This window comes from Nansenia antarctica (assembly GCF_963989245.1).
Source record: "Nansenia antarctica genome assembly, chromosome: 20".
NCBI lineage: Eukaryota > Metazoa > Chordata > Actinopteri > Argentiniformes > Microstomatidae > Nansenia > Nansenia antarctica.
The window spans coordinates 17,779,631-17,792,130 of NC_137693.1; the positions used below are offsets into that span (position 1 = coordinate 17,779,631).

At 46.8% G+C, this 12,500-nt stretch overlaps 1 protein-coding gene across 2 annotated transcripts in view; it reads right to left on the reverse strand.

Annotated features, from left to right (window-relative positions):
• The window catches only part of LOC308174486 (voltage-gated potassium channel subunit beta-3), a gene marked incomplete at both ends in the record, with an annotated part of 18,874 nt that overhangs the window by 2,386 nt on the left and 3,988 nt on the right, over positions 1-12,500 (reverse strand). Inside the window, 8 exons of one of the 2 annotated variants that reach the window (XM_080549564.1) lie at positions 376-462; positions 599-642; positions 743-787; positions 939-983; positions 1,177-1,256; positions 1,360-1,397; positions 1,555-1,598; positions 10,757-11,025. In XM_080549564.1, coding sequence (XP_080405690.1) covers positions 376-462; positions 599-642; positions 743-787; positions 939-983; positions 1,177-1,256; positions 1,360-1,397; positions 1,555-1,598; positions 10,757-11,025 — 652 coding nt within the window. Of the gene's footprint in view, positions 1-375; positions 463-598; positions 643-742; positions 788-938; positions 984-1,176; positions 1,257-1,359; positions 1,398-1,554; positions 1,599-10,756; positions 11,026-12,500 lie in introns of those variants that run through there. The other variant, XM_080549563.1, reaches the window with a different exon arrangement.

A 12,500-nucleotide genomic window follows, 5' to 3' on the forward strand; every position in this document is an offset into this window, starting at 1 on the left:
GGTCGAGAAAGGACGCTGGCGTTGCTTGTTCGCCGCCCGAAATCTAGATATACTTGCAGTATACAGAGTAGATTGTCCTACAAAGACACTTAGATTTAGATTTAGTAATCTAAAAATTCATTCGACCCCTATACTTTCTTTAATCTATTTTTTTTTCTTTTTATGTTACTACTCGATCTTTTCAGTTTGTAAAGCGTCTTTGAGTGTCTAGAAAAGCGCTATATAAGTCTAATGTATTATTATTATTATTATTATTAATAATAATAATATTATTAACACACACCAGGTTTTACAGGTGCATAATACACACCATAAATAGACCTGGCTGTAATCCAGAAGAGACACTACTGATTCACACAGGTGTGAGGGACTGACCTTCCATGGGGCTGTTGACGTCATTACGATTGGCAAAGACGATATCTACATAATCCATCTGCAGTCTCGACAGGGATCCTCTCAAACCTGCATTGTACATACAGGGCATTATCATCATCAGTATCATTATCATCACCAGTATCATTATCATCATCATTATCATAGTGATTTAATAATAACACTTACTCTGCCATTGCATACCCGTATTCACATTGTACTCTACCTTCAATAATGTGCTTTCTGGAGAGTCCCCTTTCTGTCTCCGCCCTGCATTGAAAATGACACATTAGACAAATAGAACAACACGAAAATATTGAGTTCTGATTATACTACGGTATTTTTGGCAATTGTTTACAAGGATACTTACTGCCCTCCCCAGTAGATCTTTGTTGTCACTACATAGCTAGAACGTCTGCCAAAGGAATGAGGAGAGTGGTTAGGGAGGTCGTTGATTGTTTCATGATACAGTAACATGACAGTTAAGAATGTTTTCAAGCAACATACAAGAAAATATGTTGGAAATAACAGTTAGACAGACAGCTACGGTATATGACTAATATTACCTCCATCCTTTCTTCTTGATGATATTCCCCAGAGTGATCTCAGCCCTGTGCAGAGAGAGAGAGGACATACTGGAATAAACATCGGATAAAAGAAGAATAAACATCAGTGGGCAGACTGAAAGATGGACAGGGAGATAGGGAGGAATAGAGAGAGAGGGGCAGGCAGGCTACAGATAGAGAGAGGGAGTAAGAGAAGAGCTGGAGTCAGTGCAGGTTAGAGCAGTGTGCAAGAGCTGACCTGCCGGAGGCATACACCTCTGCCGTGTCAAACAGGTTCACACCATTCTCATAGGCAATGGTCATCAGGTTCTCGGCCATCTGAGGGAACAGAGAGACAGGGAGTGAGAGAGAGTGAGTGATAGATAAAGAGAGTGAGAGAGAGAGAAAGAGAGAGAGAGAGAGACAACAACTCAGCACTCGCCTCGTCAGAGATCTGTGATCCAAATGTCACCCAGGTGCCTATGGTCAGACAGACAGACAGACAGACAGACAGATAGACAGACAAACAGGCACAGACAGACAGAATCAGATGTGTTACTGCTGTATAAGTAGCTCAGGGTTTCTAATACATGTGTCACAGATTCATGGTTGTTTGGTATTCAGTCAGTACACTCACCCAGCCCCAGGCAGGACACCCGCAGGCCTGACTTCCCAAGATTCCTGCCACAGAGAGAAAGAAGGGTTGGGGTAAGAGAGAGAAGGGTTGGGGTAAGAGAGAGATAGGGTATAAGCATTTTTTAAGGACATACAACACCAACATTTGCACTTATTGTCCCTCCAAGTGGAAGCACAGAAATGAGACCCCTCTCTCACCAGGGTCTGCCTCTCAGAAGCCCAGGGAGAGTGATTCATGCTCTCCAGAGAAGCACAGAAGGCCCTCGTTAGCTGGGAGCCAATCAACTCCAGAATCATCAAGATTCAAAATCAACCTTCACGTCATACAATGTTATGCACCCACCAACAACTCTGATGAGGAATTAAAGGACCACTTCTACAATCAGCTACAACAGATACTTCAGGCCAGGAAAGACAAAGACATTGTAGTGCTCAGGGGTGAATGCAAAGGTTGGAACGAACAACAGTGGATACGAACTTGTAATGGGAAAGCTCGGACTTGGCAGTATGAATGAAAACGGGGAGAGATTGGCAGACGTCTGTGCAGACTACAACCTGGTCATACTCTATATTATTATCTATACTCTATACTCTACACCGTCTCACTGACACACAGTTACAGTTGTGTTCTGTGTAGATCATGCTGTACATAGCCCATCCCTGTGTATCATAGCCCACAGCCTGTATTTTTGTATACGACATAATAGGAGTCATAGGAGGGACAGTCTTTCCTCATAAACCCATCCATAAAGCCACCTGGATATCACCTAATCACATAACTGAAAACCAGATTGACCACATATGTATAAACAGGAAGTTCAGGCGTTCTCTCCTAATGTACAAGTGAAGAGGGGAGCAGATGCGGAGTCACACCACCACCTACTGACAGCACAAATACAACTCAAGCTGAAGCGATGTAAAAGCCCCAGAGACAACAGAGTAAAACTCAACATCCAGCTATTCCAGGACATAGGAACAACATAATTGTACCGGACCACACTACAGAACAGGTTCTGCTTCATAGAGCTTCATGGAAGTAGTGGGGAGGAAGAAAACAAATCACAAACCCTGGTTGTCAACAGAAACACTGAAAAGAATAGAAGATAGGGGGGCCACAAAGGACACACTAAACGAACGCAAAACACGGAGCAAAGAAGGCAGCAGCCTAGAGAGATTATGAAACAGCGATGAAGAAAAACGACAAACGTGACAAAAGGAAATACATTGAGGACATGGCACTGCGAGTGGAGGAAGCAGCTGGAAACTATACCTTACTACCAAGAAACCAGCCGGGAAAATGTAGCCAGGCAAACGCACAGATCTGTGACAAACAGGGACGACTCCTTACCACCAAGGAAGAACAAAGGTGGACGGGGCACTTTAGGGAGCTGCTCAACAGACAGCCTAAGCCCTAACCCTGTCCAGACGTAGAGATCCCACCAGCCTCACACATGCTTGAGCTCAACTGTGATCCCCCAACCAGATCCGAAGTCAAGAAGGCCATTAAGGCCATTAAGGCCTTGCGACATGGCAAGGCAGAAGCGCCAGATGAGATCCCTGCAGAGGCCTTACAGGCCGATGTTGAAACCTCAACCACCGTGCTATACCAGCTGATCCAACATATATAGGAGGAAACATACCAACAGACTGGAGAGATGGGCTCATTACTATCATACCCAAGAAAGGAGACCTCAGGGATTGCAATAAGTACCGAGGGATCTTGCTGCTATCAACACCAGGCAAAGTGTTCAACCTCATTATCTTGGAGAGACTGAGGAAGGGGGGGGATGAAAAACGGAGGGAAAACCAGGCTGGTTTCAGGCGTGGAAGATCGTGCAGCGGCCAAATTGCCACCCTCAGGATTATCATCGAGCAATCCATAGAATGGCACACATCTGTCTATGTCAACTTCACTGACTTACAGTGTAGACAGTGAACTGCTATGGAAACTCGTGGCACACTATGGAATCCCCCCAAAATACATAAACTTGATTAAGAACCGATATCAGGGCAGGCAGTGCCAAGTGCTCCACCAGGGATGTGCACAAGAAAGGTTCTCACCAGAGTGAGACAGGGCTGTTTGCTCTCCCCTTTACTCTTCTTCTTATGCATCGACTGGATCATGAACCAAACAACTAACAATTAAAAAACAGTTTGACAGAACATCTTGAGGACCTCAACTTTTCTGATGGCATTGCACTACTCTCACATACCCACCAACAGATGAAAGACAAGTCCCAGCTGCTGGACACAACTGCGGCTGAGCTTGGACTCAAAATAAATAAAATACCAAAATAATGCAGATCAACAACCAAAGCAGAAATCCCATATTTCTCAGGGACCTTAAAGAGGTCGACACCTTCACTCACCTAGGAAGTGTCATAGCTGTGGATGGTGGAATAGAGGAAGACATAAAGGCAAGATTAGGGAAAGCAAGAACAGCATTAAACATCCTAAACAAGATCTGGAAATCCACAAATATTTCACTCAGGACAAAGCTGAAAATCTTCAACTCCAACGTTAAGACCATACTGCTATGGATCAGAAACCTGGAAGACCGCCACTAACATCACCAACAGGCTGCAGACATTCACTAACTTCTGTCTAGGATGCTGATCTACTGGCCAAACACAATCATTAGGATAAAGTAGACGCTGCACACTCTCGTTCCAGATCTCGTTCCAGATCTCGTTCCACAATGGTTTAGGCCAGAAGCCTTTGTCAAGTCTTACTTAGGTTACGTAACACTTGACAAAGGCTACGACCTAAACCGTTGTCAATAAATATATGCCTGAGATGAAGACCCAAGACAGACAAGGTGGAAACTGTTCATCAATGGCCACAAGTTCCACATGGAATAAAAAGGCTTAAGAGAAGAGATAAGAGAGATCACTAGGGTCAAAGCCAACACCACGCACTACCATCTACCACACTCAGCAATCACTACCATCTACCACACTCAGCCATCACTAGTACCATCTACCACACTCAGCAATCAGGAAGGCCAATACTTTCGTTATCATCAGCTGCGCAAGTGAGTGTCTTTCTGATTGCGATAAAATCATAAATCATATGCATCACCTGAGTGCCCAGCCACTGTTAAACCATGTGATCCTTACCCTTCTCACATCAGCTGTGTAATATACTGTACCTACATTAACTGTGTAATATCCTGTACCTACCGGTACATTAACTGGACTGGCACTGGGTGGAACCCCTGCACTGGAGGGGTACGCCTGTAGGCACATCAACAGTAACATGCGGCTAGTTTGATTAAGTTCATATTGTCGGTGTGAGTGCTTTGCTGAGCGCGCCACCTCTGATTCATTCAGACAGCTGAGTTTTGAAGGGCAACATAAAAGTGTGAGCTGCAGAGAGAGGAGTGTGAGCTGCAGTCCTGGCCAGAGAAGCGTGTGCGTGTGCCGCTGGAAATTCTGCAGGCGGCTTCACGCCTGCTCCCCTCTCCTTCACGCCTGCTCCCCTCCATTCTAATTAGACAGGCAGCCAGCTGGAGAGGCAGCAGAACTGCAGCGGAACTCATCGCTCGCGTCTCTTCATCTCCCAGCTCCTCGCCTCGCCCCTCCGCCTGCCTGTCTGCCTGCCTGTGTCTGCCACAAATAGCCCGATGGAAAGAGACAGACTGTCAGAGCGTTTAGATCCGAACGGACGAGCTTGCTGCTTTATTTTCCCTGCTCTATTTTCCCTTCCCTGCTCATTTTTTATTGCCTGGCCAAATCTATTTTTAGAATTGTGTGAATATGCATGGGTTTGTCTGTGTGTGTGTCTCTCTCTGTGTGTGACACATGTGTTTGGGTATTGATGTGTGAGGACGCATATGTAGCAAGCCCATTATGTCATTCACATACACACTTGACATATGGTGCATTTGTAATTGTAATCAAGTACATGTAGATAATAATAATAATAATTCATTACATTTATATAGGGCTTTTCCGAGGCTCAAAGACGCTGACAATATTGGAGAAACGGAAAACACAGAAACACCAAGCAACAGATGACATGGGCAATGTATGAACAGTTAATATTAATATATAATAATGATATTCTATCAACATAGATATCTCATGTATTGTAGCTGAAGACTCTCTCTCTCTCTCTCTTACAGTATTCAGTACCCTTAACTAATTCAAGGACTTCCCCACTCCAGTAGAACAGTATAGGTAAAGCATTCCTGAACTATGCTTTTACCTCTCCAACATCGTCTTCACTCCTCTGAGAACACAAATGCTTTGTCATAATTCAGCATTGATGTCAAGTTGTAGGTTTCAAGATGCGTTTTGGGCCCAAGAGTACGTCTAAAACATAGACAAACTCAAACATGTAGAGTCAGCTACAAATACACACCGACAAAGGAAAGAGGGAATTCGTATGTGAATGTAGGGCTGAGTGCTGAATATGTAATATATAATCACATGTCTTTGGTTCTGGGTAATTGAGATTGAGCGTCTCAGTTGGTGTGTGTGACAACTGCCCTCCCTCTCTGCAGTGCTGCAGTCCGCAGAGCTGCGATCTGTACGGGTCTGGAGACACTTTACACACAGACACATAGACACGCTAACTCACACTCACTCACTGATGCATGCACACACAACATCACACACACACACACACACACACACACACACACACACGCGCACACACACACACACACACACACACACACACACACACACACACACATACATAACGGCACATATTTACTACAGTATACAAAATGAGCACACAAACAAGCATATACTGTACTGCATGTGGGCTGGTCTATACTGGTCTATACTGGTCTCTACTGGTCTGTACTGGTCTCTACTGGTCTCTACTGGTCTATACTGTCTATACTGGTCTATACTGGTCTCTACTGGTCTATACTGGTCTATACTGGTCTGTACTGGGTCTATACTGGTCTCTACTGGGTCTATACTGGTCTGTACTGGTCTATACTGGTCTATACTGTCCTCTACTGGTCTATACTGGTCTCTACTGGGTCTATACTGGTCTATACTGGTCTGTACTGGGTCTATACTGGTCTCTACTGGGTCTATACTGGTCTGTACTGGTCTATACTGGTCTATACTGTCCTCTACTGGTCTATACTGGTCTCTACTGGTCTCTACTGGTCTATACTGGTCTATACTGGTCTCTACTGGTCTCTACTGGTCTCTACTGGTCTATACTGGTCTATACTGGTCTATACTGGTCTCTACTGGGTCTATACTGGTCTCTACTGGGTCTATACTGGTCTGTACTGGTCTATACTGGTCTCTACTGGTCTATACTGGTCTATACTGGTCTCTACTGGTCTATACTGGTCTCTACTGGTCTATACTGGTCTCTACTGGTCTATACTGGTCTCTACTGGTCTATACTGGTCTCTACTGGTCTCTACTGGTCTATACTGGTCTCTACTGGTCTCTACTGGGTCTATACTGGTCTATACTGGTCTCTACTGGTCTCTACTGGTCTATACTGGTCTCTACTGGTCTCTACTGGTCTATACTGGTCTCTACTGGTCTCTACTGGTCTATACTGGTCTCTACTGGTCTCTACTGGGTCTATACTGGTCTATACTGGTCTATACTGGTCTCTACTGGGTCTATACTGGTCTCTACTGGTCTCTACTGGTCTATACTGGTCTCTACTGGTCTCTACTGGGTCTCTACTGGTCTGTACTGGTCTATACTGGTCTCTATTGGTCTATACTGGTCTCTACTGGTCTGTACTGGTCTATACTGGTCTCTATTGGTCTATACTGGTCTATACTGGTCTATACTGGTCTATACTGGTCCTTGGGCTCACTTGAATTCATGCTTGATGGGTGTTCTACTCTCACTCATATATGCACACACATCTACATCACACAGCCATGCATGGCTGCACTCATCCACAGTGAATATACAGACGCACAAATGCTTTTCTGTAAGTAGGGCTTCCTGTAGCTTCTCATCTATTTATTCTCTTCCCATAAATCATGGAGCCCAAGCTAGGTGATTACAGGGGCCTGGCCATCATTACACAGGCAGACATACAGAACACAGGTTGGTCTGTTACAGTACAGTCAGCATTCTAGTCTGGGCTGCTGACACCGACAGTTAGATTTCACCTGCAAAGCATGAGAGATGTACCGTCCTTTATACAGGCCTGCAAATGGTTAAGTGCAACCGCTTGGCTGTTGAGAGTGAGGGCTCCAAATACAGCTGTGATCCAACGTCAACACACTATGCATGAATACTCTTCACTACAACACACACACACACACACACAGACGCACCCCCCCCCCTCTGTCTTTCTCTCACAAACACACACACACACACACACACACACACACAGACGCACCCCCCCCCCCTCTGTCTTTCTCTCACAAACACACACACACACACACACACACACACACACACACACACACACACACACACACACAGACGCACCCCCCCCCTCTCTTTCTTTCTCTCACAAACACACACACACACACACACACACACACACACACACACACACAAACTTGTGCAAAGCTCTACTCATTTTCACAATTATGTGCATCAACTGCTAACAACCCTAAACTCATTAGTGACCCCCTGTCATCCTCTGTCATTCTTCATCGGTGGCTCTCTCTGACTGGTCTGATAAACAAGCAGGGGTCGTCCTGCTCAAACTCAGACGCCGACTCACAAAACTCTAAACGAGACAAAGAAAGAGTATTTATTTCAACTGGACACAGGTTGGAGATACTATGAAGTTGCACGCAGCTTGCATAGTCAACACCACAACACCACAACAAGAGGGTTAGTGTGCAGATGAGCACGCACATCAAATCAAACATCCATGTGAGTACTGTACATCTGGAAACACAGGCACACACACTGACGATATCTTATCACATTCAGACAGAAGAACTAATCTGAACCATGCAAATACAAAGACACATGTCCAAACACACAAGCACACACACACACTCAAAAACAGCTTCCCCCGGCTGCTAGGCAGAGAATACTGCAATGCACCGCAACAGTGTTGACTATGGTGAGGCGAAAGAGAGTGAGGGAGAAAAACTGATCACGGGAGGGGTAGCATGATAGGGCAGAGAGAGAGAGAGAGATGAACAGAAGAGAAAGAAACCCAGAGAATGACAGTATAGGAGAGAGGACGATTGGGGTGGAGTGGGAAACAGTGTTGGAGAGAGAGAGACACACAGGAGAGAGGGGTGGCGGGTGGCAGGTGCGGTGGTACCCCGCCAGTGAGGAGTCCCTCTCTGCTCTGATGAACGCTCAGGCATATGTAACTAGAGAGCCTGCAGAGGAAGGGAGACAGAGGGAGAGGAGGGAAGGGTTTCTCCATCATGCACACCGACTCCCCTCAGTAGCAGCTACCACAGAGGAGGTGGGGGGGGGTCACCACAATCATGCTGCTCGTCACACTCTGCTGCTACAGTTCAAATCACTGCTCAGAGATGGAGAAGCACAGCAGTGCTAAATCTGACGACTGAAAAAGAATGTGCATCTTAGATAATAACGTCGCTGGCCGTGTCAGATAGCGAGAGTCTGTTTGAACTCGCTCGTGATGTCATCACTCTTAATCAGTTCTGACATGAACATGCGAGAAACGTGAGACTTTGAGACCGGGAGACTAAATAAAATGAGATTTGGAATCGTTGCGAAATCGCATTTTCAAGTATGTTTTTTTTTTAAGTATGTGAAACCATCAAAGGAGAATTATTGAGGATATGAAACTACTCTCTGGTATCCATTCTATAGGTTGTAGTGGTCCTACTGACCCCTGGGACAGTTACAGTGGTCAGGTAGATGCAGGGATGACAGTTACAGTGGTCAGGTAGATGCAGGGATGACAGTTGCAGTGGTCAGGTAGATGCAGGGATGACAGTTGCAGTGGTCAGGTAGATGCAGGGATGGGAGCAGAAGCAGAGGGGGGCTGTTAAGGGACATGGATGGGCGCCTGCTGTTTTTGAAACAAGACAGGCACACACTAAAGGCAGGCAGTGCACTGGGTGTGTTACCACTGGCAACGGAGGCTGGCTGTATGCCATACCTTATATGCTGCATCCTCATTTAAAAGCCCCACGAGAGCCAGACACTAACCAGGTTAGCAATCCGCAATCCAATTAAATCAATATATGCACAATAAAAGAATACAGTGTTATGGCACCCCCATTTCCCTCCTGTGCCACCATTCCCATTTAAACAGCCCTCTTAAATGAAAACTTAATTGAGTGAGGAGAATGGTGTCAGGATGGAGCTAAGGGGCATTTCTTTCATCCAACCCAGAATAACAATGGATCGGTGAACTGAAGATACTTTCTTCTTTCTCTCACAAAGGTTTCAGTCTAATGAAGATTCTAAGATATTCTATTCTTTTCCGTCTTATTCTAGAATTCCAATTAAGGGATAGAGATCGTTCTGTTCTGTCGGCTGTATTTCAATACAACTTTGTGCAACTGAAACAAGTCCATTGTTATTCATTCATTTAGTGGTACTAATCCTCAAATGTGTGTTTAGTTTACCCAAACCTAACAGCTAAATTACACTCCCAAAACTAGAGATATATGAAAACTAGAGATATATGAAAACTAGAGATATATGAGGATGTTTCACTGTAGCTTTCATTGTAACTTACAATCACACATGCTAGATACCAGACCATTACCATACCATCACATCCCTGCAACAATAACAATCATAATGGAGTTATTCACCACCTCCCACAGCTCAGGTGTTAATTGTAATGCGATAAAGTGAGCCCTGGCAGACAGCACTGTCTGAGAGGCCCTTCATGGTGAGTGGAGAGGCTCATGGGTAACCTAAGATGCCCTCCTGCTCCATGGAGGGGATGGTGTCTGAAGCATTCAGCATAACAATCCATCCAGCGGAGGTCAATGAACCCTCACAACTTTAAATACCACTTCTGATTTACTCATTGAACACAGACAGTCTTTCAACATGTGTCACGTACCTCTGTGTTTTCTTACACCCCCCTCCCCCACCTGTGCCACCCCCCCTGCTCACCTGTATGTCATACAACCCTCTCCCCCACCTGTGTCTCCCCCCCTGCTCACCTGTATGTCATACAACCCTCTCCCCCACCTGTGCCCCCCTACTGCTCACCTGTATTTCATATAACCCCCCCCCCTCCCCCACCTGTGCCCCCCTCCCCCACCTGTGCCCCCCCCCCCCGCTCACCTGTATTTCATACTGCTGTGGCGCCCTATGGCCTCCTTCATGTGGGCATGGCCCTGGGGGGCTGTGCGGGACACCGACACCTCTCTGGGCTTGGCCGAACCCTGCGTATTGTAGTTGCCATTACCCCCTTGACCGCTCCCTCCTCCTCCGCCACCTCCTCCTCCTCCCCCGCTGCCTCCCCCCGGGGGTGGGGCGGTGCGGAGGCCACACAGCCGGTCCTCGCTGCGGCTCTTGAGGTTGTGCTCCGTGCAGGCGAAGGAGACCTGCATCCTGACCACCGCCTTGTCTCTGGTTCCCTAAAACTGGCCTCCGGGGGGCCCGCCTTGGATGATGCTTGGGGGGGTTAGATACCCAAAACACTAATGTCTGCAATTTGCTGTTCAAGCAACTTCAAGCTGCTGTAGTGTCTAGTTCTAAGAGCGATGGTGTCCAAGACAAATCCCCAAACAGGGGGGTGTTTGTATCTTCTGGGCAGGAGTCCAGGGCCCTAACCTGGACACGCAGAGTCAGCGTCTGGTCTGTCTGCTCTCTCCTCCTGTCTGTCTGGTGCTGGTGCAGCCCAGGCGGGGTGTGCACACTCTCAAGAGGCTTGGACGAGAGAACATTCCCCTAACCATCAGCGGGGGGAGTTGGTAGTCCCTACACACACAGTGGTCCTCGGAGGCTGAGGATGATGATGGAGGGGGCACTGATGCTCTCCACGGCGAGAGAGAGAGAGAGAAGAAGCGCAACAGATTCTTTACTTGAGACTGTTAAAGCAAAGCCGGCTGGCTCAGGCAGGGGTTGTCTTGCAGAAATCGTGTGTGCCAGGAAGACGATCGAACGGTGTGTGTTTCATCCACAGTCACAGTCAGAGCTGCTGGCATTCTGCTCGCAAATCGCGTCGTTTTGCATATTTCGTCGCAAAATAATGCATAAATGCACGGGAATGCACGCACATAAATGCATGCACGCTCACTGACACAGCATTCGAGACTCTCTACGATCACGTAGGCTTCTCATGCATGCCCACATTACATGTATAACCTATTTCCCCTATCTGACACAGTGCCACTGCCCAGCCTCAAGCAACATCGAACCGTTAGAAAACGCAACATCAGCATGCAGGCGCCCAAATCAGCGCGAGCGAATTTAATTCACTTTCTTTGGTCATTATTTGTCAATAGCATAACTGCTGTAATAATAATCTCGGTCGGATGCAAAAGAAGTCCAGCACCTTTCTCCTCGTCACACAGATCCCGACAGGAGGTGTTGATGTTATCATTTCGCAATGATTAATAACGGCGGGTAATAATAATGCATTATTATCTCAGCACTTCTTGCATAAATCGCTGCTGTTTCCTTGTGTCCGTCTGATTCTTTGGGCATGTTGGGTGATGCCGATTCTCAGCAGTATTGTAATATTATAGTTCCACACAGCTAGTGTTCCTTCCAGTGGTACAGAAATGTGAATCACGACACACAAGAAGTCGATGACTGCGAGAGGCGCCTCTCTCTCTCTATCTCTCTCTCTCTCTCTCTCTCTCTCTCTCTCTCTCTCTCACACACACACACACACACTCTCACTCTCTCTCCCTCCCTCCCTCTCTCCCTCCCCCTCCCTCCCTCCCTCCATCCCTCCCTCCCTCCCTCCTACCCCCTCCCTCCCTCCTACCCCCTCCCTCCCTCCCTCCTACCCCCTCGCTCCCTCTCTCCCTCCCTCTCTCCCTCCCTCCCTCCCACCCTCTCTCCCTCCCCCCTCCCT